This window comes from Hipposideros armiger, unplaced genomic scaffold, assembly GCF_001890085.2.
Source record: "Hipposideros armiger isolate ML-2016 unplaced genomic scaffold, ASM189008v1 scaffold_53, whole genome shotgun sequence".
Classification (NCBI taxonomy): domain Eukaryota; kingdom Metazoa; phylum Chordata; class Mammalia; order Chiroptera; family Hipposideridae; genus Hipposideros; species Hipposideros armiger.
The window spans coordinates 1,832,798-1,860,723 of NW_017731403.1; the positions used below are offsets into that span (position 1 = coordinate 1,832,798).

Consider the following 27,926-nt stretch of genomic DNA (forward strand, 5'->3'; position numbering starts at 1 on the left):
ACTACAGATGTTGCAGAGATTAAACAATGCAAAGGATATTATATACTTTATATCAACACATTTAAACAATTTAGATGAAATAGACTAATTCCTAAAAATAAATGAATGAATAACTTACCAAACAAGAGTGACTCAAGAATAAAAAGAAATCTTAAATAATCCCATGACTATTAAAACATTAAATCAGTAATTTAAAACCTTCCCACAAGACCAGATGGCTTTTACAGGTGAGTCTTACTAATTTATAAGGTACAGACCATTGTAATATACACAAAAGTCCAGAGAACAGGAAAAAAAGATCATCCCCTAGCTTATCCCATGTGGACTGTATAACCTTAATACCAAAATCAGTTAATTATAGTACAAAATATAGGAAATTCATAGGCTAATCTTACATATTAATTTAGATATTAAAATACTAGATAAATCATTTTTTTAAAAAAAGTAATCAATCATGATCTGAAAAGAAGTTACAAATTATAGTGAAAATTGAACAGGAAACTGGTTACATGATCTATATATATATATATATATATATATATTGATCAGTACATGTATCTGTACCTATTTATATAATAAATACCAAGTTTTATTTCTAAATACAAGCAAATACAAACAGAACATGGAGTTCAAATGAATGTACCATTTACAGCAACAACAAATATATTAGGTACCTATGGTTAAATCTAACAGAAGATTTGCAGGAAGTGTATGGAGATACTAGCACTTAACTGAAACACATTAAAACACGATTCCCTAAATGGAGAGACTCCTTGTTCATAGATGAATTCATGTTGTAAGATATAAATTTCACACAAACTGATGTACAGCATCAATTGCATTCCAATACTATGGTTTAACAGCATGGGACTCTGGAGCCAGGCTGCATGGTTTCAAATACTGATTGCCACTTAGCGTATGATATTGGGGAGATTACTTAATCTGGCTCTTGTTCAATTTCCTCATCTAAAGAATGGGGATAACAACAGTATGCCTACATTATAAGGCTGTCAGAATTACATGAGTTAACACATAAGTGTTTGTCATATGTAAGCATAACATAAATGTTACTTATTAATCAAAATCTCAACAGTTTTTTGTAACTTGTAAAATTGATTCTAAAATGGATATATAGTAAGAGCAATGGCCCAATTTTTCTGAAGCAGAATACAGGAGATACTGCTGAACCAGATATCAGATTTACTATGAAACTCATAATTAAGAAACTGTGCCATTATTAGCACAGGATAGTTAAATTAGCAAAATGAATAGTGTAGAAAGCAGAGAAACAAATTTGTGCATATATGGAAATTTACACAAGAATGGAGATGACATTGTAGATCCCTCAGTAAGGAGAGAGTATTCAACAAATGACACTGGGACAATTATATCTGTATAACAGGCAAAAATTAATTTTCTAGATGGCTTAAGGACGTACATACAAAAAACAAAATTTGAAAACTTTTTGGGGAAAGTACGTATTGGAGAATACTTTTTATATTCTCGAGGTTGAAAAAGTTATGGTTCAAATATGAACCCAATTAAAAAGTGGTATGACTTTACACAGTTGATGAAGTGTATGATGGTAATTTCAATATATTTACCATAAGAACTTTCTCCTTTGAGTGGCCTGAGCATTATAATTATCTCTACAATATACAATATTTACATAGTCATAATAAGTAAATATGGTTTATTGTTTGGCTTTTAGAATTAAAAAACCTGTCAGGGCACAAATAATTTTGGTTACAGAACAGAATATAAATGTTATAAGTAGGAGTATAGCTGACCAAAGCTGGGGGTCAGAGGGGGAGGAATAGGTGAAGACTTAGAAAGGTGTACAGTGGTAGTGATTGCTGGTACATGAAAAAGAAGGCAGGTATATAAATAAAAAAGAGAAACAAAAATGATATATAATAATTTTGCTAGAGGGGGAAAGAAGAAGGATAAAGATGGTAAGTGAGCAAAATACACACCTATCATAGTAGGAAGATAACACATGGTACCTAAAGTTATATATTGGGTTGTTGTAAAAGTCATGGCGTATTTTTTCTGTTTTTCCTTGCAAAAATGCGTCATGACTTTTCCAACAACCCAATAAATCAAGAAATAGGGTGATAAGCCTATGCAGAAATGCCATGCAGACCATCAGAACTAAAAACCATTAAAAATGCTTACAGTTCTTCCATATCCCTGCAGAAAATTACTTTTTAACTAGGTCTTATTTTATAAGCACAATCTTAGTATTAATATGCATATCACTAAAAATTAATATTTCCACCTATAGTTAGTACTTGAGGATAAATCACAAAATTGTAAAATAAAATTTAAAAAGGTAAAACAGATTACCATTTTCATTTCAAGGCATGTGTGACTACGATAAAGAAAACTCCTAACTTTCTTGTTTAATTCTTACAATATGCTTTATAATTGTTACTATTTTTAAAAGTGCTTCATTTAAAACGTCTCAAAGGAGTCAGGGGTGGTAAACAGTGAGCAGAAAACTCTTGCTTTTGAGATTAAAATTTTGCATATATTACTTTGAGAAAAAGTTAAATGTTTAAAAGTATATTTAAAAAATGAAATCTTCCACAAAGAAACTGTGTATGTAATCTCAAGTATGAAGTCTTATTCTTTCTGATATGGGTTATTCCTCATGTTTATTTGTATTGAAAAAAATACATAAGGAATTCAATCACAAAGCAGAAAATGACAAGTGCCATAAGAGGTAAAAATACAATTTTAATTAATTTAATAAGCGATGCTTATCAAGTACTTACATATCACAGGCACTGTGCTGAGCACTTTATATTCAAACTTTATTTTAAAGATAAAGAAAATAATTTAGGATATTGAATTTATCCAAAGTTACTAAGGTACGATGTACGCAGGACCTAAACCGAGGCTAACTGCAGAGCCTATGCGTTAACAACTATGCTACACTGCCTCACAGTGTAGAAAAGACAGGAAACAGGGAACTTGTTGGAGATGGTGGGGATAATCATAAAAATAACAGCTAATATTTGGATATTTACTAAATGGCAGGACTATGATACTTTAATGTATTCTCATTAAACTTCACTTTATGAAGAAGGATTATGCTCTCCATTTAATGGTTGAAGATCAATAAAAGTCACATAAATAATGAGAGGGCGAAGAAAGATTCCAACCCAAGGAGTGGGACTTCTTAGGAGACAAGCATAAAAAGAAAAAGGTGGTATAATCAATGAAACAAGTAAGTCAACAGAAAGACTATCTTTTGATGTGAATGAATGGCATATGTGGTTTTAAACAAGGTGGGTCTGAAGGACAGTACAACCCTCTGATATAGATACCTAGAAGATAACTGAAAGTATATAACTGATACTTATAGCTGATCTATCACCAAGACTTACAATTATAAATTCTACTGTGGAAGCCCTTGGAACCATTCAACTTTCTCCATCCCCAATGGTACTACCTAAATACAGAACACCATAATTTCTTCCCCTGGATTACAGTCATGTGCATTCTGGAGATACATTCTGAGATATTTCGTCAGTAGGCAATTTCCTCTTTGTGCAAACATCGGAGTATACTTACACAAGACTCAATGGCACGGTCCACTACATACCTAGGATATCTGCTATATAGCCTATTGCTCCTAGGCTACAAGCCTGTACCGCATGTTACTGAATAAAACAACACAAGATTAAATCAAGCACTAGAGAAAATGATGCAATCAAGAGATGAGGTAAGCACAAGATGTATGAGGCTGTTGCTGGTGTAACCCGACTTACTGTTTTACAGCAAACTTTTTGTTTTATAAGTAGAAAGAGTATATTCTAAAATAATCACAAAAAGTATATAGTAAATACATAAATCAGTGACATAGTCTTCAGTATCAAGTATCATGTACTGTACATAATTGCATGTGCTATACTTTTATATGGCTGGCAACACAGGTTTATTTACACCAGCATCACCACAAACACGTAATGCATTATGATGGCTGTAATGTGACTAGACAATAGGAATTTTTCAGCTCCATTAAAATCTTATGGGACCACAGTCATATATGCAGTCTGTCATTGACCAAAGCATCATTATGCAGCACATGACTGTACTCCAACAACTTCTCGTTCTCACCTTTCTACCCACCCTACAAATCCACAATTTCCTCACAGTTGGCATCCAGAATGGACTTTTCCCATGTCAATCTGGCAATTTCACAACTCAGCATAAAACTAAACTGCTCGTCACATCCCTCTGAATAAGGTCGAAACTACATAGCATGGCTGTATGGTCCTGCATGATCTCCTTTCAGCTCTAGATACTTGCCATGGCATTCTTTACACTCCAGCCACACCATACTTCTTTCACTTCATAAAGCCTCCTATGTCCTCTCACTTACCTCCATGTCTTTGAACGTGATTTGAACTCCTAATCATGTATGATTCCATCCTTCTAAAGTGGGAGATTCCTGTGCTGTGCTCCCATGGTACCCTTTTCTGTCATCTGGCTGTTTACTCACTAGCCTATAAATTTGATAAAGGCAAGCCTATGCCTATGTCTAGTTTACTGTATCCCTAAAATCTAGTACAATGCACAGCACTTTTAAAATAAATGATCAAGCGATCTAAGCAGAAAGTGGTATTAGAAGCCCTTAGAATAGATAAAGTTGTCAGGAATGAACACGAAAGAGGGCCTACCCAAATGATCCAGAAGAAAAGATAAACCAGTGAGGGGGAACATTGAGAACAAGGCTAGCTGGATGCTATGAGTCAAGAAACAGAGATTATGGACAATTAAGACTGAGGCAATTTGGTGACAAATCCTAAATCCTTTTAGAAAAAGACATGGTATACATATCCATGTTTTGTTACCATTCGTTACTTTTAAAAGTATTTACAACTGATGAAGAAATAAAAATCAGTCTGTTAAGTAACCAGAATATATGTAAGACCTAGCTATTCCTTTAGTTAACATTTTTTAATTGTTCTGTAGGATAGTATTTTAAATCATGGTAGCATGTTTTTATTGTTATGAGGATATTTAAATACTTTACTGATTCAAATTGAATCTGATAATTAAAATTAAAACTTACCATTGCCATATGGAAAAGCACGTGCAGAACGACTATCATAACCAGCAGAATGTCCACTGTTGAAGAAAAATATATTTTTATGTGTTGCAAATAAGTTCTGGATTTTAATAGCTTGGTGCAAATGCAAAACATAAAGGCAGAATTATGACTTTTATTTATATACAATATAGCAATAGCTTTAATTATGTAATTTTATTTAATTCTAAAAACACAAGCTTTTTAACCTCCCGAATTATTAAACCTAACACACATTTGTAAATAAAAATAGCTTGCTAATACTATTTAACATGAATAATCCAATCAATTCAGCTCAACTCACAAGATAACAGAGAAACTTTGAGGCTCACAAAATATGAGACTTAGTTAAAATTTAGTCTTAAAAAAATGGTTTTGGGTCAGCCAAGTGGCACGTTGGTTAAGATTTGGTTTGGGACACCAGCTCTGAGCAGCAGGACCCCAGTTCGGATCCCACATGAGGGCTATTGATGCTCCGCCCTCCACAGCTAAGATGCTGAACAACAGCTCAACCTGGAGCTGGGCTGCCGTGAGTCACCGGCAATGGCATAGGCTGCAGCAACTGCTGCAGTGGGCTGCCATGAGCAGCTGTCCAATGGCCAGCAAGCAACTTTCTCACCCGGGGAGAGCGCAATCATAATACCAACATGGGCCAGCAAAGCAACGTCCTCCAAAACTAGACTGAAGAACAAAAGGACAGCAACTTGTGTGTTTTCCCTCCCCGAATTCCCCAATAAAATCTTAAAAAATATATATGGTTTTAATGGTTATAAATCAGAAATTCAGCCCACTGACAGGATCAACAATAATACTTTTTAACATTTTGACTAAGGAAACAAATATATGTTTAACAAGGATGTAATAAAATTGAATCCTTATGTTCTAACAATTCACACTTTGCTGAGTTTTATATTCTTTGAAAATCATATGAATGGTTTGATGCTATCAATGTAAGGTTCTCACAATTTTTCTGTCTTTTTATATAATTTGAATCACTTTTTCAGGAATATACTACTTTTATTGAGCTTATTCACCACTTGAGAGGAAACAATAGCCAACATTTATCAGCAATTTCTATCTCCTGAGAATTATACTGATACTTTATATTCACTATCTGTTTTAACCTTCACAATTCTACCAACCCCATTTGGTGAAAAACCGAGTCTCAAAGAGTAGTTATGAACCTTACCTAGCAACACAAAGCTGGGAAATTATGAAGGTAAAATTTGAACCCAGCATGTGTGATTCCAAAGCCTATGTTGTTAAACACCATACTGCCATCCATGAGGTAAATATATATATTTTTTAATGTAAAACATGTTTTATTAATTTTGGTCCCCCTTTAGAGACATTTTTTATTTCTATCTTGAAATGAATCATCTATTTTCATAAATATTAATATGCTGTTTATGTGAGAAACAGCATTCCAACTAACATAAACCATAAGTGCAGGGTATAAAAATAAGACTACTGCCATGCAGAATAGATCCAATCCTCCTTTGTGGAAGCTGAGTTACAGCAGGGTGGCAAGGAATAAGGCAGCTTTTCTTTACTAGGGTCCCTGATAATAGCTGTCCTTACCTAATCCTAAAACAGACATTCATTATTCATGATTATCTGTCATCTGTTATTTCCCACAAAACTGAGTATAGCCAAGTTTTACCAATTTAGAAGTTTCTTAATCAGTGTGTCACAAATCAAAGCAAGATATTTCAAAATACTATCATTTATGGGTTTTTTTGTCCTGTTTTGTTACTGGGGTATAGGTCCAACATCTTATTATAAAAGTCACTATCATAAATCTAGACTTACAAATTAAAAGGCAGGTACTACTATTTATAAAATTAAATCTTTGAAAATATTACCAAGATATGTATATGATTCTTCTGTCAAAAGCCTATCAATGATAAAAAATTTACAGTATCCACACTGATTTACCTTTCTATTGTTGGTATAAGAGATGGAGGAGGAGCGCCTGGTGGAGGAGGAAAACCTGAAACATTCAATCATAAGATAAAAAAAGTTAAGAGAATGTACATTTAATGTCACAAGTGAAACAAATTTGCTGTATATCACTAAATTTCTCTGGGGACATAACATGCTTCTCTATGTTATAATGGACAGAAGAAAATGGAGCTTAAACTTATAAACAGATTTTGGAGTAATAAAACTTTAAATGAACAGTCTGGTCTAATACACAGAGCACAAACTGGGAGTCAGGACACCCGGTCTTATTTTCAGCACCACACACAGCCCATTTTGTAAGTATGAGAAAGTTAATCTCAATGCCTTACCTTTTTCATAAATAAAACAGTAGTAGTGTTGCCATCAGAGATATGTTATACTTGAAATATTTTAGAAGAAAAGCAAATACATTTACCTCTTTCAAAAAATGTTTTGAGTTTTAGCTGTATAGGAATTTCCTTAAAATGTATAATTTATAAATAAAATCTTACCAGTAGATGTAATAAATGCTTAAGGCTGAGAACATCCATCATAAAGTATGTTTTAAATAGCACAACCCTAAAAAACTATTTTACAAAGAAAGGCACATAATGTAGTTTTGCGTTACTTTGGAACGAAAATATTTTGCACCTCAATAATTCACAATACCTAAATGAAATACTACAGAATATAGCTAAAAGGGACCTTAACAATTAATCTACTCTACACTTTCCAATTCAGATAGACAATAAAGCATCCCAACAAAAGACTTTAAGATTCCACAACTTATGATACTAATTCCTTATGATACCAATCCTTTCCAAATTTTAACAACTCTATTAGGAAATGCATTAAATTATATAAATCGAATCTCTCAAAGACTACAACTCATGTGCTGTCCTGAATGAGGACAATAAGCAAACTACTGTCATATTCTCTATCAACCTCTACATATTTGAAAACACTTCCACTTAGGCCTCCTTTTTAATATTCTATGTAAAAATGAATACCAGTCTCTTAACCCTTCTCAAAAATCCATTTAAATCAATTTTTGGCCCTGCTTCCAGTTATTTCAAATTCACCATGCTCATCTTGACTGTATACAGTTTTAGGATCTGTAAGTCCTCTATTAAAAATCTTAGAAGCATACAGTTTAGCAATTACCACATTAGTCTTAGAGTCCACAATCCTATTTTATACAGTCATACAATCACATTTCTTTTCAAACTAACAAGACACAGCAATGATTCCTTTATGACATTTCCTGGTAAATCTTCTTCAGCCACATTCATACACAATCAGTGACTATTCCACATCTAAATATGTATATTCGCCTATGCTATCATATACTTCTGTAAGTATATATCTATACTTCACTATTTCTGTTTAAGAAGGTCATTTTGAATTTAGACCCACCCTTCCAAGCATTGTCATTTCTCATTCTGTGTATACTCCTTGGCTTTTAATGCCAACCTCAGTAAATACACTTGCTGTAACATTTGCATCACACTATTAAAAAAAAAACTGAAAAAAAATGTAAAAAAGACTACACTAGACCTTGTATAAACTACTGATCATACCATTACAATGAACAATTTAATCACCACTATTAGAATGACCATTTGACCAACTGTTAATCTACCTGTGTGGTTCAGGACATATTTTTCTCATGATACTGAGTTATGCCAGCAGGGTATAAAAATCAGAAACCATGATAAAGTCAAAACAGATAACCTTTCTATTTTCTTGTAGTCACTTTATTGTATAAAAGAATCCTTGGTCTGAAAAAATTTTTAATAAAAATTTTATTTTATATCCTATATTGTTTTATTCAACCAATTGATATGGTGAGAATTTTCTCAAAATCTCTGTTTCTACAGAAATGGGTAAGACAGGTATAAGAAAACTAAATATCTTAATCAAAACTGGAATGAAGCAAAGGCAGAGCTGAAAATAGGACCTTGAAATCCCAATAACCTATTCCATATTCTAACCATATCAACACTGTCCCTTCTGTAACTATAGGCTTGAAATTTCATGTTTATTAACAATGATGGAGAAAACATGGAAAAAGTTTTACCTGGAGGTGGTACAGTTATTGGAATACCTAAAAAACAAGTGATGAAATTTAATATAGTAACTGGATTTTATAACCTGTTATGTATTTATGCCATCACCAAAAAAAACCCCCTTTGAAATAAAACCCCTTGCCTCGTTTTCCTGGCTCAAGAGAAGCATTCTGTTTTCTTGCAAAGAACCAACAATTTAAGTATAACATCTGACTTCCTGATGAAAATCAAGTCTAACAACCTGATAACAGGTTTCCCCCACAAGTTGTAATCACAAAGTTAGACATCAATTTAAAAAGCACACTTGTGCATACATAAATATCAAACTCCATGAAATTAACACTAAGTTTGATAATCAACATCTGATTTTGTTATTTTAATAGAGAAATTGATGAATGAACTCATTAACACTGTAGGTAGTACAAGGTAACTCTGAGGATGAGGGATACTCAGTAGACTTTTGTGGGACATTCAAGTGTTGATTTGGATTGTTGAACTGTTTTTGACAGGAGTGGGGAAAAGTTACTTCCCTTGATTTGTGGGAGTAGAGGAAGGGGGCACAGCCAATTCATATATATATATATATATATATATATATATATATAAAAAAAACACACACACACACACACACACACACACACACACACACACACATATACACCCCTCCCCCCCAGGGCACATTAAGATAAATGTGGAGGATTTATTTCTATAGGTGTCACAAAACACTAATTTGAGTGACTCTCACTAATTTGCACACATTATAAACTTTAAGAAATAAACAGTGTATGAAGAAACATTCTAAATTCACATTGGTCAAATGTGCCCTTAAATCCTAATGTAAAACTTATGTGGCATGCAAATTGTACTTTTTGTTTGAAGAAAAATGACACAACTAAGTAGGAAAACAGAAAAAAATTAAAAACTTTTTCATGGACATTTTATACCATAAGTAATTTCAACACAGCCAAAATGGTTTATTAAATCCTATCTTAGAAACTGTATCAAAATTAAAAATTAGTCCAAAAAGAGGAAAAATAATCTAATTCACTAATGAAATATATGGGGAAAAATAATACAGAATTGCTTTCAAATGTTTTCTTGTCAATGGAAACATCTGCTAATAATTTAAATTTTTTCTCTGCATGTCTTACCAGAATAAGAGGTTTATACAAAAAGATTTTAAGGCAGCAAGTGGCCTTAAAATGGAGAATGAAGCACCTGATTTAACCACCCATGCAATAAAAGGATATGCTAAACTTACAAAACCAACAATATTGAAAAAGATATGTAAAACAGCCATCATATTTCAAAAATCATTAGGCCTACATAAGTTTACTAAACTGATCTACACTTAATGGCAGTTCTCATCCATCCTGAGGTTACACTGCTGCTTCCTAAATTACTAAGCTAAAAGAACACAGCAAACAATACAGGCCAGCAAAATCCCAGACACCAAAGTAAATGGGAAAAGAAAGGCAGAGCATATTGAATTTTCTTAATATTTACTATTACCTGATTTTCTTTAAAACAGTATAGATCTTTTTTTTTAGAGCACTACTGAATTTCACTATGTGACTACATTTAAACCCTAGTTTTCACCTTTAAACACATGATTATTTTCTAGGTGTGTAAGGTAAAGACTATATTAAATTCAGCAACCCACTCTGTAATCCTAATAAGTTGATCTAAATGAATACCTGAGCAGCATGTACCATTTTGGCTAATGCTCACTACAGCTTACTACAATGTGAATTCATGCAAAATAACCAAGAAATTATTATACCAGTCAGCTCTCTCAAAATTTATTCCTCAAAAACATTTAAGTTGTCAAAATTTCACAAAACATTAATGTTAAAAGACTTATAACTAAATTATTAATTATGCTATAAAGGTGGTTAAAATTACAGCCTGCTTTTAATTTGAATCTTACTACAATAATATAGGGCAGATTCTTAAAAATATCTACTGAAAGGAGTTAAGGACCCAAGGAAAAATTACACTATGTATACAGATGCCTTTCCAATCAATATCTAACATCAGAAAGTTGGCAGAACTAGAAAAGGCCCTTCTTGTGAGACCTCTATTTCACCTATGATATTTCAATGCAAATCTTTATTGGTAAATGTTCACTGAAACTTAACTATAAAGTTGATCAAACACTATTCAATCAATTCTTTCACAGTTATCAAATGTGTATTTAAAATACAACTAAGAAACTTTAACATGTGATATAATATTAGGCCAACATAATTCCCTTCTAAAAATCATTTAGTATTTGACTTTTGTTAACAAAGAGAAATAGTGTAAGGAAAGAAAAACTTTGTCTCAAAGATCCCTGTCCTCTCCCTCAACACTCTCACCTTCCTGGCTAACACATGTGCCGCCTAGCCAACAGACTTGAAATATACAAAGTAAGTATTGTTTCTTTTCTGTATCCTCTTATGTGTAAAATAAGTAGGAAAAAAAATGTTTATTTTCCTGGAAAGCCTTGTATAACAGTAGTAAAAGTAAGACTTCTAGGACTGGCCAAAAGCTTTTGGAAAAGTAATTTTCAAGTTCTAACAGGACTGAATAGATTAGTGATTTTGAAACTTTAGTGACCATCAGAATCACTTGGAGAGTTTGTTAAAACACAGATTGCTGGGCCTTTCCCCTAGAATTTCCAATTCAGCAGGTCTGGAGTGGGGCCAAAGAATCTGCATTCTTCACAAGGAAATGATGTAGCTGACCAGAGACTATGTGTTGAGAATCACTCGATTAGATTCCAAACTTCTCCTCTGCGCTGCTGAGCGCCTCCAAATTTTTATGAAACAAAGCGTGTGACACTTTGAAGTAAAGTCATACAGCTGGCATGACAGCCTATACTACCTGGCATCCTCAAAAGAAAGAGAACAGAATTTAATTTTTCTAGTATATATAATGCATACTCTTAATTGTAAAGCCATGAGGGTAGGGAGACCTGAAATCCTATTTGGGGGACTGAAGAATTAAACCAAAGAAATAGAAAGGCAGCAGCCCTGCAAAACATATTAAAAACATTTAAATGTATTTTTTAAATTCTCACAAAGAGGCTTTACACGCAACAAAATACTGCATAAAAACTATCTATGAACTCATTCTCAATGTATTGCATCATTATTTTGTATGACTAAGGCAAAACAGAGTTATGTGCTAGGCAGCCTCTGACATGCCTTCCAATGATCCCTGCCTCTAGGTATGGATGCCTTTTTATACCTGTATTTATATCCTTCCCTTGAGTGCAGGCTGGATATAATGACTTGTTTCTAACTAACAAAATACAGCAAAAATGATGGGATGTCACTTCCATGACTAGGTTTCAAAAGACAGTGACTTCTACATTGCTGGTATCCTCTTCTCAGCATTCATGCTTTGATGAAGCAAGCTGCCATGTTGAAAAGATTCGACAAAGAGGTGAATGAGCTTATAGATGAATTCTTTCTGTCAAGTCTGTGAGATGACCATCTCAAATTTTGTAACAGGCCTTGAAGCAGAGGACCCAGCTAAGCTGTCCCACATTCCTAACACACAAAAACTGTTCAATAATAAATATATTGTTTTAAGCCACTAAATTCTAGAGTAATTTGTTATGAAGCAATAGCTAACAATACATATAATGAACTCCCTATCATTTCTGTATTCAAATGTGGGGAAAAACAGTATGGCAGAGTTATGTGAACTATGCTTCCTATTTCTCACTGGTAACTTCCAATTTTCAAAAGCACTATTATGTTATGAATAAATAAGCCCAATCACTTTAAGTCTCAAATGATTTCTGCTTCAAAGTCATCAAGCTCATATGTAAGTTTCGCACAAAGAAATTGAGTACAAACAATACAAAAAGTCAAGACTTATAAAAATCATTAAATATCACCTTCCACCACATGCTTTTCTATGTTATCAGTATTCTTAAAATTGTATACTATACACACACATATATCACCTAATAACTACTCTTAAAAAAAAAGAAACATAGGGTATGCAATACTGTAAAACTATTTTTTAATATTTAAAGTAAAAATTAATTATAAAGTACAAAAAAGAATGGAGGTAATTTTAAAGGAAAAAAAAAATGCGTTCCAAGGGCTATGGTCACAAAATTTAAAGCAACAAAAAGTTATCAGCATAGTCCATACCTAACAGGTAAAAAAGATGATTTTATGTTAATTATAAATGGAATGAACTATTTTATCCTTATTAGGATCTCTTAATCCTCCAGTTTATAAAATAATCTATAGGCTACAGAAAATAAAAATTCTATTAGACAAATAACATCTCTTAAAGAAATGTCAATATTTTTACAAAGAACTTATAAAGGAATTGATCTTTATAAGCTCACACGTAATCACAAAATGATTGGAAGAGTCACACAAACAAAAGGCAAATATTAAATTTTAATTAAGTTCTACAAAAGCAGCATCTATGGTATATTAAAAATATAACTATTATAAAGGGAGCATCATCCACGGGGGAAAAAAGACACTAAAAAAATCAACACCCTAAAGGAGCTTTCAATTTCTATTAAAGTTACATTTAAATTAATTTTTAATTGTGCCAGAATATACTACTTATTACAGATAATTAGCATTATCCCTATTTTTAGTTTATTAAAAATACTCATAGACTGTTAAGTTTTTTTTTAATATAGAAAAACAAAACATAAAGAGAAAATGAGTACAGTTCTCAAAAACTTCAAGGAATTCTTTTGCAGAGGTATTTCCTAAAATACAGTTTTGAAATGCTTACATTTTTGACAAACAGCATCAGTTAATAAGCAGATTTGCTGTGTTAAGAACAAAAAATCTTCATAGAACTATAAAATGAGCTTAACAAATGTTATATTCATGAAATAGCTTCTCAGTTAAAGGGACAACATTCTACTTCCTCAAGGGTGCTAATATATTCATCTAATATAGCACCAAGCTTCTTCCAAAGGAGCAGTTGTCGAAGTGTTACCTTGAGATTCTTGGGGGGTCCCTACGACCCTTCTCGGAATCCACAAGGTCAAAACTACTTTCATAAAAATACTATGTTATTTGCCATTGTTACCCTCATTCTCTTACAAGTGTACAAGGAAGTTTTCCAGAGGCTACATGACATGTGAAATTACAAGATTTAATAAGGAAACAAACAGGAGAATCTAGCTTTTTTCTATTTTAAGCCACATAAGAGATTTGCAGAAGCATAAAACAATGCCACTCACATGTAATGGGTTTATTATAAGTATTTTTAAGATAAATATTTAAAATATAATATTTTAATTTCTTAGTTTCAACATCTAATAAAAAAAATAGACATAACACGCGTAAATAAAAACTCTATGGGGTCTGCTTTTTTGAGTGTAAAGCAGTCTGTGACCAAAAAATTTCAGAGCCATTGTGCTAGAACCAGATTGCTAACAGAAGAATAATCTAAAGACATGGCAGGCCTTGGAGGAAGTGCAGAAAGACTCCAGATGTGAGCTGCTTTTCTCCCTAACCCCATGTATCATCATCACTAACCCCAAAATCAAGATATTTAACACATAAACAAGATTTTCAAGTTCATACAATTTGTAATACTAAGTGACTAGTAAGACAGCGATATACCTGACAGTCTTTTAGGAAGGAATCTATTCCTTCTAAAATGCTGAATCTTACTCATTTTAAACTCTAGGTAAACGACTAAGCCCTATATCCAACTTGAAAACAGGGATGACTTGTCTGTGGTCCACACTAGTGCGGCTACATCTCCGTAAAGCAAAGGGCCTTCTTCAATGTAGAATTCTACCCATGAGCTAGATTTCAATTGTTCCCAAGACATAAAGAACCACATGAGCCTTAATACTGATTAATGTAACAAGAAATGAGTTAAACTGAGTATGCCTTCTCTGTGTTAATAAACTCTATTATAAAAAAAAAATGAAGATAACATATGACACTAAAGTAAATCAACATTTAAAAGCTTATATTAAAATTCTACCATAAAATGTAATATAAGTTGAACGTAGTTTAAAAAATTGTTTACAATCATTAATTACTTTATTTTAAAAACAAATAAAATAAGCCATACACAGAAGGACAAATATGGAATGATTCCACTTATATGAGGTATCCAGAACAGACAAATTCATAGAAAAAGAAAGAATAGAGGCTACCAGGACTGGGGTAAGTGGGAATGGATTATTGTTTAGTGAGTACATAGTTTTTGTTATAGATGAAAAAGTTTTAGTTTATTTAATGCCACTGAATTGTACATTTACAAATGGTTAAAATGATAAATACTTTGTTACATATATTTTACCACAATAAAAAAACCCCCACAAAATCAACTACTCTATAAATGAATCCTTCCTATTTTACATTTTTTCTTCTAATAAACATGTTTATTTCTAATAAACATGTTTATTTAGTAAACATAGACTTAACACAAATCAGGCACGTAGCAAAGCCTTAGTTAGCTGGATTTTCAAAAAAAATCTTACTCCTGCTCTTTATAACCTCCCAAACTTCCTTACCCACAAATATACATGCATGTACTTCACTATCAAGGAAATACTTTAAAAAGGAAAAAAAAAAAAGCTTTTAAAACATGTTATTGAGATGAATACACATAATCCAATACTATAGCTTTCTTGACATAGGTAATGATTCAGTTATTTTATTAACAGAGTCAATAAAACTGGCTTTCGAGCGAAACTGACTGGCTAGAGCTCTCTGTGGTTCTGCTACTTTTCGAGCTATTATTTAAACTTAAGCCCCCGTTTCCTCATCTGTAAAAGCGGAGTAATATCTACTTCTGATATTGTCAATAATACAATTGAATTAATATTAAGAAGTACCAGTGCCTTCAATAGTAAGCATTCAATAAGTATTAGCTATTATTCCTATTATTACTCGGTGAAAGCATGAAACCACACTTAATATATTTATGAAAAAAAATTAATACAATAGAAAGTACTCCTCTAATTTTTCATACAAATCTATTGTGAGCAGAAATCATTTGTCCTCTGTTATTAACAAGGTTTTATGTGTTTGTAGAATGCGTGTTTGAGGGGGAGAGGAGGCAATATATCCCTTATTCTGTTAACTATGTTAACAGTCTCTTGCATGAGCGTTGTCTCTAGGCCTCATTACTGATAAGGAGTAACTATCAATTTATGCAATGAGCCAACTATAGAGTTGACTATAAATTTTATCCTCCAAAACAGGGCATTTCTGAGAGGGAATAATAATTATGCTGGGACAAAAGCTGTAACAGAGGACTATTCTAGGCAAATCTAGACATACGGTCACCCTATTTATGAAAAAACTGGTAGCGCTCAAAAATATGAGCATAATATATCATGATTTATTTGTCTCACCATGTACAGGACTCTCGTTTTAAAAACTTATGCATTTGAAAGCTAATGTTAACAAAGGCAGCATTAAATATGTTTAAATTATTTCTCAAATTATTTTTTTTCCTTTTAGTATTTCTCAACGTAACAACAACAAAAACCCCCAAGATTTCTGTAAGAAAAATGGAGTTTAATTATTAAGGCAATACTTACAAAAAGACTCCTGAGCCACAGCTTTTTTTCATTAGCTGCTTATGATTCATAAGGTGATCTAAATTACAGCAAACTCAATAGAACATACTGTAATCATGTGGTTCTGTGGTAAACGGCAACTGAAAATGTGGCTTTAATCAAGGCCTACATTCAGCTGGTATGTATCTATGCAGCCATAGTGTTATTTAAAGCCAGTGCCCATTCTCATTGGTAAGTGCGTGCCTGTGTGACTGCACCAACTGTCAATCTGAACTCCCCCCGGCCCCGTGTTACAAATACGTAAATATGCTTTTAACTCAATTAGCTAACATATTAGGGAATGTCGAGTATACATAAGACATCTGTGGTTAGCACAGTGGGGAGACACAAATGAAAATACAGTCTTATACTCTCTCCAACAGCTCACACTCTAGTAAAGATGAGGAGTAACTCAGCCTCAACTTACAAATATTCGGTTTTAATATAAATTAATATCTTCCTTCACTTTGCTCCGGCAAATAAACCAGTTAGGCATTGCTCAAATCAGCATTAGAATTCATCTGAATTTGTATTCCTTAAATGCTGACAGGACAACATGGAAACGTAATCTAAAATAAGTATCAAGGAAGTCTGGATAGGTATTTAAAATATGTAAAACATGTAGTAGAAAATTAACATGAATAGCTTATGCAACAGAAAAAGAATCTTTTACAGTATAATGGCATAATCTATATGTTATTAAAAGACGTTATCTTTATATAAACAGAGGTTACATGGCAAAGAAATGGGAGTAATTTTATCATTTTGAAAAAAGCCTACTCCCAGATAATGCCATTGCCTATCAGCAGTGTCTTGTTCTTATACCAGTGAGGTATTTATTTTTTCATCATTAATTCATATAACCTCTCTTACTTTAATAAACAGGTAGTGTTGAACTATATAAAATGTTAGCCATCTGGTATATACTGTATAAGCCAGTAAGTAAGAAAATTATTTTAAATCACTTTTAGTACCAAGTAAAGTTTAAATAAGATTACAAAGCAATCTAGCAGAAGGGCAATTATCACATATATTGATCATCTTTTGGTCTCATTAAATCAAATATGTTCAAAATTAAGTATTTCTACATTTTATCTTTTTCAGAAGACAAAGAACTCATTTATGAAACACTAATCTTCATTACTTTCCCTTTTTATTTACTTAATTCTCATCATAATTAATACCCAAGAATCATGGGCCCAATGACAACTTCTGAATGGTTTCAGAAGAAAAATTACTGGAACAAGAAATTCATTCAATTTTAGAAATAAAGTTGTCTGGATCAAGCACCTCTAACCTATTAGGTCTTTCCTTTATCTTTGACACAACAGATTCTCTAAAGCCAGAGTCACTTCTCATAATAATTTTCTTATACTTTTTCAAGGTGGAGGTGACAATAGAAGGGAATCAAAGGTGTTGACTGTAGGGCCAATACAATAACTGACATTTAGAGGCCAAACATGACTAAGAGAAGGACTATTCAGACACTTCATTTGCCTCTGTACTCTGATCATAAGTGGCACCTTAAAACAAAGTCTGATCATAAGTGGCACCTTAAAACAAAGACAGCTCTCTTGCAAATGCAAAGTAGTGAGTGGACATGGCTCTGCAGTATAAACTGATTTTATACTAAAGCAAATCTTAACATACATTACACATGTAATTCTAATTAGGACCAAGAGCTAATTTTTATTATTTACTATGGGCATTCTTCCTAGAAAAAATTATCTCAATTGATCTCAATTAGTTTCATTAAAAATTGGTTAAGGGGGATATTGAAAGCTTATTGGGAATAAAATAATCAAGGACACTGGGTAAAAAGTTGAAAAGTATAAAATTTAGGGATTATCTGTACATTTTTTCTACTGCCACTTATCTAGTTTTTAATAAATAATCAAAAGTGGTTAAAAATATGATGAAAATCTACATTAGTTTTATGTCTCGTTTAAAAGAAGTTAAATACCAGGTACCTGGCACCCAGAAGCAGTGTCTTAAAAGGAAACCAATACATAAAGATGACCAGACTGAGATTTTCATTTCAATCACTTTACAGGATATTTTTTTTCACCTTCTCCAATTATAAAAGTATCTTTAAAGTCTTCTTCAAAACAAGTTAACATGGTTTATAATTCAATACAGATTTATAAATATACAATTAGCAACTTTAGTTTGGGGATCACCATCATATTTTTGGAACACAGTTTTAGTATCCGTCCATTCTTCTGTATTTTAGCACTGTCTCTGTGCAATGCTGAAACAGCAAGACACGTATATATCTGTTTTGATGTGAATCTACTAAAGACCTAACATAATCAATATCATATCTATTACTTTTAATGCAATCAATGAAGATTTTCAAACATAGATTTTAATTGTTAAATTCCAAAGAAAAGAAACACTCACAGGCTATTTGTTTCCCCAAAACCTACCTGGCGGAGGAATCAGAGGTGGGGCAGTGCTGACAGTGGGAGGAGGTGGAAGAAATGGAGGAGGTGGCAGGTGGGTGGGAGGAGCTCCCGGGGGGAAGAATGGAGGTGGTTTGTTAAAATTGTTGTCCACTTCAGTAGCAGATCTTTCAGAAAGGACCTAAAATTAGAGCATAATTTATTTAAAAGATGAAGAAATGTTCTTATCTGAGATTAAACTCAGTAATTTCAATTAATCTAAGAAACAAAATAAAGTTTTATTCATATACACATATTTTGGGGAGGTAGGACTAATTTTTCTATGTGTATATAAACAGATGTGAGTATATACTCATAGACATATTCAAAGCCTAGGAAAAACTGAATCATCATAAAAAAGTTCTTAAGAAATAATTAAGTGATAAAAATATTCTAAACAAGAGACAAGTACTTTATAAATATAACGCAACAAGTATTATCTTTGTTACCCAAGTGAAGTTTAACTGTCAAATTAAGGCAATGTAACTATTAGTCACCGACTAGCATTAAGAAATTGACATGGAAGCAGAATCAGATATTTACTGTACAAGGGCCTTGTCATCACCAGGTTGCAAACGAAGAGAAGGTAAAGCATGCATCAACAGGGTGCAAGTAACAGGCAGCCAGATATATACACAACTTTTCCACATGACCCTTGTAACTTTAAGAACAAGGGTTTATACTCGAAAAGTAAAAGTGTTGACAAAATACTGATCTGTATGAACAGGTAAGGGACAGGTACCAAATCTACAGGAGAGTGGCATCTAGAAATGTGGATTTTTGACAAGCTCCCTAAGGGATTCTAATGTGCAAACAACATTTGGGAAACATAGCAAAAACAGGCAACATAATACTGTATATTTAATTCATACTTCTCAATTCCTTGATAGGCTAACACATTTCATTTAAACATCCTGAGGGTACCAAAAAAAATGTATACACATGACTTGTATTCATTCATCTTTTGCTATTGGTATATATTATTACAATTTTAATACACTTTTTCCTTTCTTAAAATGTGCATACATTTTATTGGCTCCCTCTCTATGATCCTTCCTTTAGTTAACTTTTCCTGGATTTAAGCACAGAAATTTCTGTAAGGCATATGCTGACCAGCTATTTTTTTTAGTAGGGAAAGAATTATTTTAAGAAATCATAGCATTTTAATGGTAGAGTGAAGAGAGAGGACTATCTTCATTTCAGAAATGATTCACCTTTAAAGATGCTAAAAACAACATTTTACATGATTACTTTATTTAAGGTAATAAAAATCAAAAGACTTTAGAAATTCATTTAAGTACTCAGAAAAAGGAAATAAGTAATAAAGTATGGTCAAACTGATAGCTGAAAGTCTCAGTTGCTGAAGTTCTATAATAATTTGAATTATCCAAGTTACTAAATAACTCATCTTTCATTCTTTCACTTGAAAATAAAGGAAATCTACTTCCCCCCAAAATGCCACATTAAATTATGCTATAACCATACAATAAAGCTATCATGAAGAGATTTTAAATCATATTTTTAAGAATATGGGAAAATGCAATTGATAATTTCAAATGAAAAAAATATACACAAAAATATAATAGTATCCCAATCTCGCTAAGTGACAAGACATGTACCAGAATGTTAAGAGTGGTTAACTTTAGATGGTAGAATTATCAGTGGTTTTATTTTGTTCTTTAAAGTGGCCCCATAGTTTCCTACTCTTTTTCTCCAATGAAGCTATATATTATGTTTATAACAAAGAAAAAGAAATCTTACTAAAAAAGACCCAAAGGTTATAAATTCTAAATGGAACAGCTTTTGTAATAACAGGGTGACTGATTCCACATTTTAAATCTCTTCGCAGCACCTAACACATAACATAGCACTATGAATATACATTGAATAAATTAAAACATGCATATAATTTTTCAGTTAAAAAAATATTTTTTAAAATACTAAACCTGTATGTTGCTATTTTCATTTGCCCGTCGCCTTCCTTCTACTCGGCTAATAGTTATAGTCTGACCAATAACATCAATTGCCCCAGGTAATCGCCTGAAACATAAAAATTAAATCAATTCAGTTTCACCTAATTAGATGTTTGAAAAAGAATACAAATATTCGGTGAGAAAATCTAAAATCCTTTGCAATGTACTTTAAAATAAAATCAGATTACAATAGTGCCGGCTGAGGGCTGGCTTGGGACGCCAGAGGGCCCCGGTCGGATCCCACATATGAGGGCCAGTGACACTGCCCTCTACAGCTAAGGTGCTGAACAACAGTTCAACCTGGAGCTGGGCTGCCTGAGTCGCTGGCGACAGTGTAGGCTGCAGTACTGCTGCAATGGGTTGCCATGGGCTACCGTGTGCAGCCAGCAGCCAGCAGCCAGCGTGAGCAGCCAGCAGCCACAGTGAGCAGCTGTTCAGAAGCCAGCCACTGATCTGCCTCGCCCGGGAAGAGTGCAATGATGGTGGCCAACTTGGGCCAGTGAAGCAATGTCCTCCACAACTAGACTGAAGAACAAAAGGACAGCAAATTGTCGGTTCCCCTACCCCCAATTCCCTAGCGCTGTTCCCATCCCCCAATTCCCCAATTAAAAAAATCTTAAAAAGCAAAACAAAACAAAACAAAAATCAGATTACAATACACATTGAAAAAACTTCACTGAATTAGATCTGTTTTTTGTTCTGTTGGAAAAACGTATTTATTAATAAGCTGAAACCAGTACAGCCAATGATGATCGTAATGTGAAATTTTAAGTATTTTTATGTTTTCTTCTAAATTTACTATTTTTAATAGTATCCAACTGAATTTATCTTTGTAGAATTGAATCAGGTATCAAATGCTAAACAAACAAAACCAAAAATTTTTGGCCACTGTAATTATAACACATAACCACAGTTCTATTACAGAAAATTTTAGAAATTCCCCAAGTTTTGAAAAGAAATAATACTCATTTTGGTACACACAGGACAATTTCATTAATGATTTATTCCAAGCTTTAGAAAGCATAAAAAGGGAACCAGTTTTCCATTTCTGATCACTTGTCTTTAGATAGAAAATTCAAATACTTAATGCCTGCCCTACCTCCAACTATATTTACAATCCATTAAAGTATATGAGTACATGGAAAACAGTCTACCACAAAATAATGCTTAAATTTAATAGGAAAATGTAATACATTAAAGTGGGAAAAAAAAAACCCTAAATGTTAAAAGCCATTTAGTGTGTAGTTAAGGACTTTATAAAAATATATATGCTTATTAGATACAAAAGTCACCTATAGGAATGAAAAGTTAACGAAAAAATAGATGCAAATTACATTAATTTCTCTTCATCTATATTTCAGCTCTGAACAATTCTACCTTTAAACATTTATAAAAGTAAAACAATCAGAGTACCACAGATCCTTCCACAGTCACCACTTAGATTCCTAAAATGACTGAAAACAGCAGCTACCATTTGTTGAATGCCTACATATTATACCTAAATCTCGCAATAACCCTTAACCTAAAAAATTACTGTATACTTGTGAGAAATGATAACGCTAGGGCCCACAGTGATGTCACTGACCTCAGTAATCATTAAATGACAAAACTAACTTTCAAACCTGAGTCTGACTCCAAAGCTTACATGCACACATCTCAGGTTTCAACATCCTAACAGATAAAGGTGTGTATTGAGGCCAGGATTTCCCTCACCATTTATTGCTACATAGACTTCATTGTAAAAAAATCTTCATTTCTACTCTACTATTTCCTTTTTCTTTCTTTTCTATTCCCAATTGCTGGATTCTCCCCTCACCACCTTTTTAAATGTATTCCCATTAATAACAAATTCTCACAAATTTGTTTGGATTTGAATTTGGATTGCAGATCTCCAAACTGTTAAAAATAGCAAACATTAGATCTAGATATAGTACTCTAACTTTTATGCCTGGGAGGGGGGAAGATTTCTATAACCTTTCACCACGGATTTCTAAGAAATTCTGCTTTCAAAAATTCTGGGGCAAATGGGAGTACTTATTTCTTAAAGTTTATCTTAAATATGACCAGAGAAGTCTAATTACTTTTTCAGTTTTAAATGAATTCACTAAAGATTCAAAATAGCACATACTATGCTTCTATAAAAATAGAAAAGAGAAATCAGCCTTAAAAAATATGTATCTCTACAGGGAGTCCAGAAAATTTTAATTCCTTACATTTCCATAAAAATGACACCTCCTTGCCCAGGCATTTTTACCATACAAATTAATTTATCTTAGTCAGAAATGTGAAAGTTACCACTTTATTTAGAAATATTTTATGAGATACGTAAGTATGTACCAAAGTAACAAAAAGCACATAATATTTAACACAGATAATTAAACAATCCAATGTTATTCTGATGCTACTGTACTTTATGGCAAACAATACTGAACCATATTATTCCAAAACTTTTTGATGTATCACTTTTTATTTCAATACATAAAAAGATTTAGTAGAGCTTCACTATAAAGATTTTCCATAACTTGGATTTCCACGGAGCACAGGTTTAACTGGGCTTACAAATTTGTTCAATTAGGCAGACAGCTAATGCAGCCATCAAGATTCTCTTCTCTATTGGACTCAATCACGCAGTAAAACAGCTGAAAGAGAAATTAACTGCAGTGATATCTACAGTTTCATTAATCTACAGTTTAATACAGGCAATGAATATTCACAAGAGCCTCTATCTTTCTTCTTGGCACAGATGAATATGAAAACATCTCTGATATTATAATAGAATTAAAACTAAAATGACGTGCCAGAAGAGTGTGAGGGCTGCTTACAGATACAACAGAAATTTTAAAAGTGACAAAATCAAAGCCAAGGGACGATAGACAAAAGGTTAACTAATCTTTTGCCACAAATTTATCTCTGAGCTTATTTTTTAATAGCCAAAATAAAGGACATCATTAATAACAAAAATTTTAATGAGCAGAAGATAAAAACAAAGCATTATCTCTAAAGATTGCTGTTCCTGGTAATACTACTAGCTAGTATTTATTGAGCACCTACAATGTGCTAGGAAAGTACTGTTCTAAGCACTTCATATATACAGATGCTCCTTGATTTATAATGGGATTACATTCCTATAAATCCATCGTAAGTTGAAAATATTAAGTTGAAATGCATTTAATATCCCTACCCTACTGAACATCGTAACAGCCTAGCCTACCTTACATGTGCTCAGAAAACTTACATTAGCCTAGTGCTGGGCAAAATCATCTCACTGCCACTGCCCAGCATCCACTAGCCCAGGGAAAGATCAAACATCAAAATTCAAAGCACAGTTCCTATTGACTGCATATCACTTTTGTGCCACCATAAAGTAAAAAAATTGTTAAGTCAAATCATCACAAGGTGGGGACTGTCTGTATTTACTCCTCATAATAACCCTATGAGGTAGCAACTATTACTATTCCCATTTATAGATGAGAAGAGAAAAAAACTTCTCCTTTGAGTCCATCTTAAGAAAAATTATGATACAGTACAGTAGTTTTTAATTTTTTTTTACCATAAAACACAGTTCTTTAAGAAATAGTTTGCACAGCAATCCAGTACACACATTATATAAAAAGCAGAAATCTGATGAAACAGTACTTACTTATAAAGAAAAAATATTAAAATCAAACATGATTTTATTAATATTTAAATATAACAGAAAAAAAAAACAAAATAATACAAAACCAAGAAATATTTGGTGGCTGAGACCACCAAATTGATTTCACACCCCACTAATGGATTGCAATCTCATGCTTTGAAAAACACTGAAATAGGGACAGTCTCCAATATTACTATAATGAAAACAAAAGTGAATTCCACAGAGCTATTTCTCAGAAGGTGCAACACTGGGAGAAGTGTAACAACAATGCACAATTCAATAAAAGTAATTTAATCAGGGAAGCAAAACAATGTGGTCTAAGTATACAGCCTTCTTAATCATCAGGCTTGATCTAAGGGTTTAACTGTACATTAGAGCAAGGGTCCTTAACTAGAATACATGGAATACAGAGAGATCAGTTCCCTGAACCTAAATATTGAGTTGTCGGAAAAATCATGACGTATTTTTTCTCTGTTTTTCGTTGCAAAAATGTGTCACGACTTTTCTGACACCCCAATACATATGCATATGCATGCATGTATTTTTCAGGCAAGAGGCCACACAGTTTGCAGCAAATTTTCAAAGGGGTTACTGGTTTTGAAGAAAGTTCAGGACCACAATTCTAAAGGAATGAATGAACACATATTCTTGAAGAAATCTATTAATGTTGTTTTCTCACAACAGAGCTTCTAATAAGAATGGAGCAGCAGATAGTTTAACGGTATATTCTCCAGGGAAAAAAAAGTCTAGAATGTGGCAATTTCATATTCCCAAGTTAAAGACAGATGCACTTGATCTGTCTAACTAAGGTAATCCATCTCAATAGACGGCTGTTAACAATTCTGTGCGAAATATTGGTATAACATTTTTTTAAGCTACTTAGTAGACAGATGAACCTTGAAAGACATGTAGAATAGATTTAGCCACATAGGGTGGGAAGACATTTTAGAGGGAACAACATGAGCAGAGAACAAATGAGGAGAGAATATATACAGGATTCCAATTTGGCAAATATACTATCTACCAATCTGGCTGCAACAGAAATAGCACGGTCCACCTTTGATACTGGTTATCAACACATAAAGTCTTTCAAAGGGACAAAGAACATAAACTAACAAGAATCACATATAGAAAAGGGCTCTGTCAAGCTCTAAAATGCTATACAAATGTCAGTTCTCATTATAGCTAAATCTATCATTTTACTTCAAAATCCAAGATGGTCAGTTAACATGATTTAAATCTTTATGCCAAGCCAGAATCCAGTCTCTAAATCAGTGGTTCTCAATTCTGTCTACAAATTAAGAATCATCTGGGGAGCTTTTAAGGATCCCAATGCCCAGAGTGCACATCACACTACTGAAATTTTTGAAGTTCCCCAGGTAATTCCAATACATAGCCAAAACTGAGGACTATATGCCCAAGGAAGAAACTTACATTTTGTTCTCTTCTAGAAAGAATTTAAAGTAGTTGATAAAAATTAATATTTAACTCCTTATTATTCAATAAAGTCATACCTATCAAGGTCTGATAATTACGGTAAAGATGTCATCTATTACATACATATTTTTATATTGATCTTTTGTTCTGTGAATTGACACAGTACTGCTTCTATACCTTTTTTTAACTTTCAAAAGCACAAGAATCATTTTCTCTATAGTATATACATAATTTATAAAGAAAAACCTTTTTTTAAAGGTTTTTCAGGTGAAAATTTACTAATCAAAAATCCTGTCTAGAAAAATAATACATGTCCAAAATAAAAATCACAGAATTTAAAATTGTCTTCAGGACACGTATTATTTTCTATCAGTACTACATTTTAAAAGACTAGCAAAGGCATTGATAGGTGCAGAAATCCAATGGGACCTAACACTTATTGAGTGACCTGCAAAAGGTGCTTTCAGAAGCTTAGAAATTATTTAATCCACAAGTACATTGCAAGTAAGGTGTAAGTACAAGTAGCTTAATTTTCACACATGTGGAAAGAGGCTCTTTTGTGTAGCAAAGTGCCAGCACCAGGATTCAGGATTGGGTAATAAGGCCAACTCCAAAACCCTTCCCTTCCTCAACAAGAAGTACTTTCCATGCTAATTTTCTGGGGCCTGAATTTTTTAAATGGTTAGTTACTTTTTAAGCTATATAAAAAATAAACAAAAAACCTTAAATGCCTTAAAGGTAAAATATGCTAAAATTCTACTCGTTGGAAGACATAAATGTATTCATTGGGACAGTTCATTGGTGCAGAATTAAGCTTTACCTGCCATATTTATGCTTAATTTCATTTTTCAATTGTATCATTGATAGGAAAAGATATCATTCTACAGGGATTTTTTTTAAAAATTAAGTCTCCAAATGTCTACATCACAAAATCTTACAAGCTACACAATACATCCAGCAACACGCAGAGTGTTCAATCAAATGCCATGAAGGTAGAGTACAGGTGCATCTTTTCAGCACATTATTTCATCAAGATATAATAATAAGTAGTGCAAAAACAAATGAGAAGGTCTTAGATTTAATGTTCACTTAACATCTGGTTTTATTAGTTTTATGTTTGTCTATTATAAGAAATGCAAACAGGTTTAAACATTTTAGTGGTTCTACACTGAAAACCAATTTTTACTCTTCCTCTTTCAAGAGTCTAAATTGGTTAAAAAGCATTCTGATATTGAAAAACAAGCTTAACAAAATATCCTAGAATCTGCAAATAATTACCTAAGTAGAGCAGAATTTGATATTATGAAATGGAAACAAAATACAGAAATAAACTAGACATCAGTATAAGATTAGAGTAATCATCCATATTGCCAAATTCAATTTTCTGTGTTCATTGAAACCGCTTCATTCTTACTAATTGGCTTTACATGAGTTACAAATTTCAATTTATAAGACAAACTTGGACCAATAAAAGATCAGTTTGTACACAGTGCGAAGAGTACTATTAAACAAAGAGAAAACAGAAACAAATAGAAAAACACTGTATTATGTAAGTTAAAAGGAACACGTATGAGATAAGTCTGATTTTTCAAATATAGTAACTTACGAAAAGAATCACAACCATTGTTTAATTGCTCTTTACAAAGAGGCTTAAATGCTTAAAAAAAACATTGCTCAGTTATATAGAGCTGGAATCTCGTTTTCTATCTTATACTATGTGTGTGTGTGTGTGTGTGTGTGTGTGTGTGTGTGTG

General features: G+C 32.7%; 1 protein-coding gene across 13 annotated transcripts in view; it reads right to left on the reverse strand.

Annotated features, from left to right (window-relative positions):
* Positions 1-27,926, reverse strand: part of FIP1L1 (factor interacting with PAPOLA and CPSF1) — a 65,981-nt gene that overhangs the window by 9,570 nt on the left and 28,485 nt on the right. For 9 of the 13 annotated variants that reach the window (XM_019640809.1, XM_019640820.1, XM_019640812.1 and 6 more), the window contains 5 exons: positions 21,072-21,165; positions 19,111-19,267; positions 9,126-9,152; positions 7,040-7,094; positions 5,087-5,142 (listed from right to left, as the gene is read on the reverse strand). In XM_019640809.1, the coding sequence (XP_019496354.1) occupies positions 5,087-5,142; positions 7,040-7,094; positions 9,126-9,152; positions 19,111-19,267; positions 21,072-21,165 (389 nt within the window). The remainder of the gene's footprint in view (positions 1-5,086; positions 5,143-7,039; positions 7,095-9,125; positions 9,153-19,110; positions 19,268-21,071; positions 21,166-27,926) is intronic. The other 4 variants (XM_019640821.1, XM_019640819.1, XM_019640815.1 and 1 more) reach the window with 1 other exon arrangement.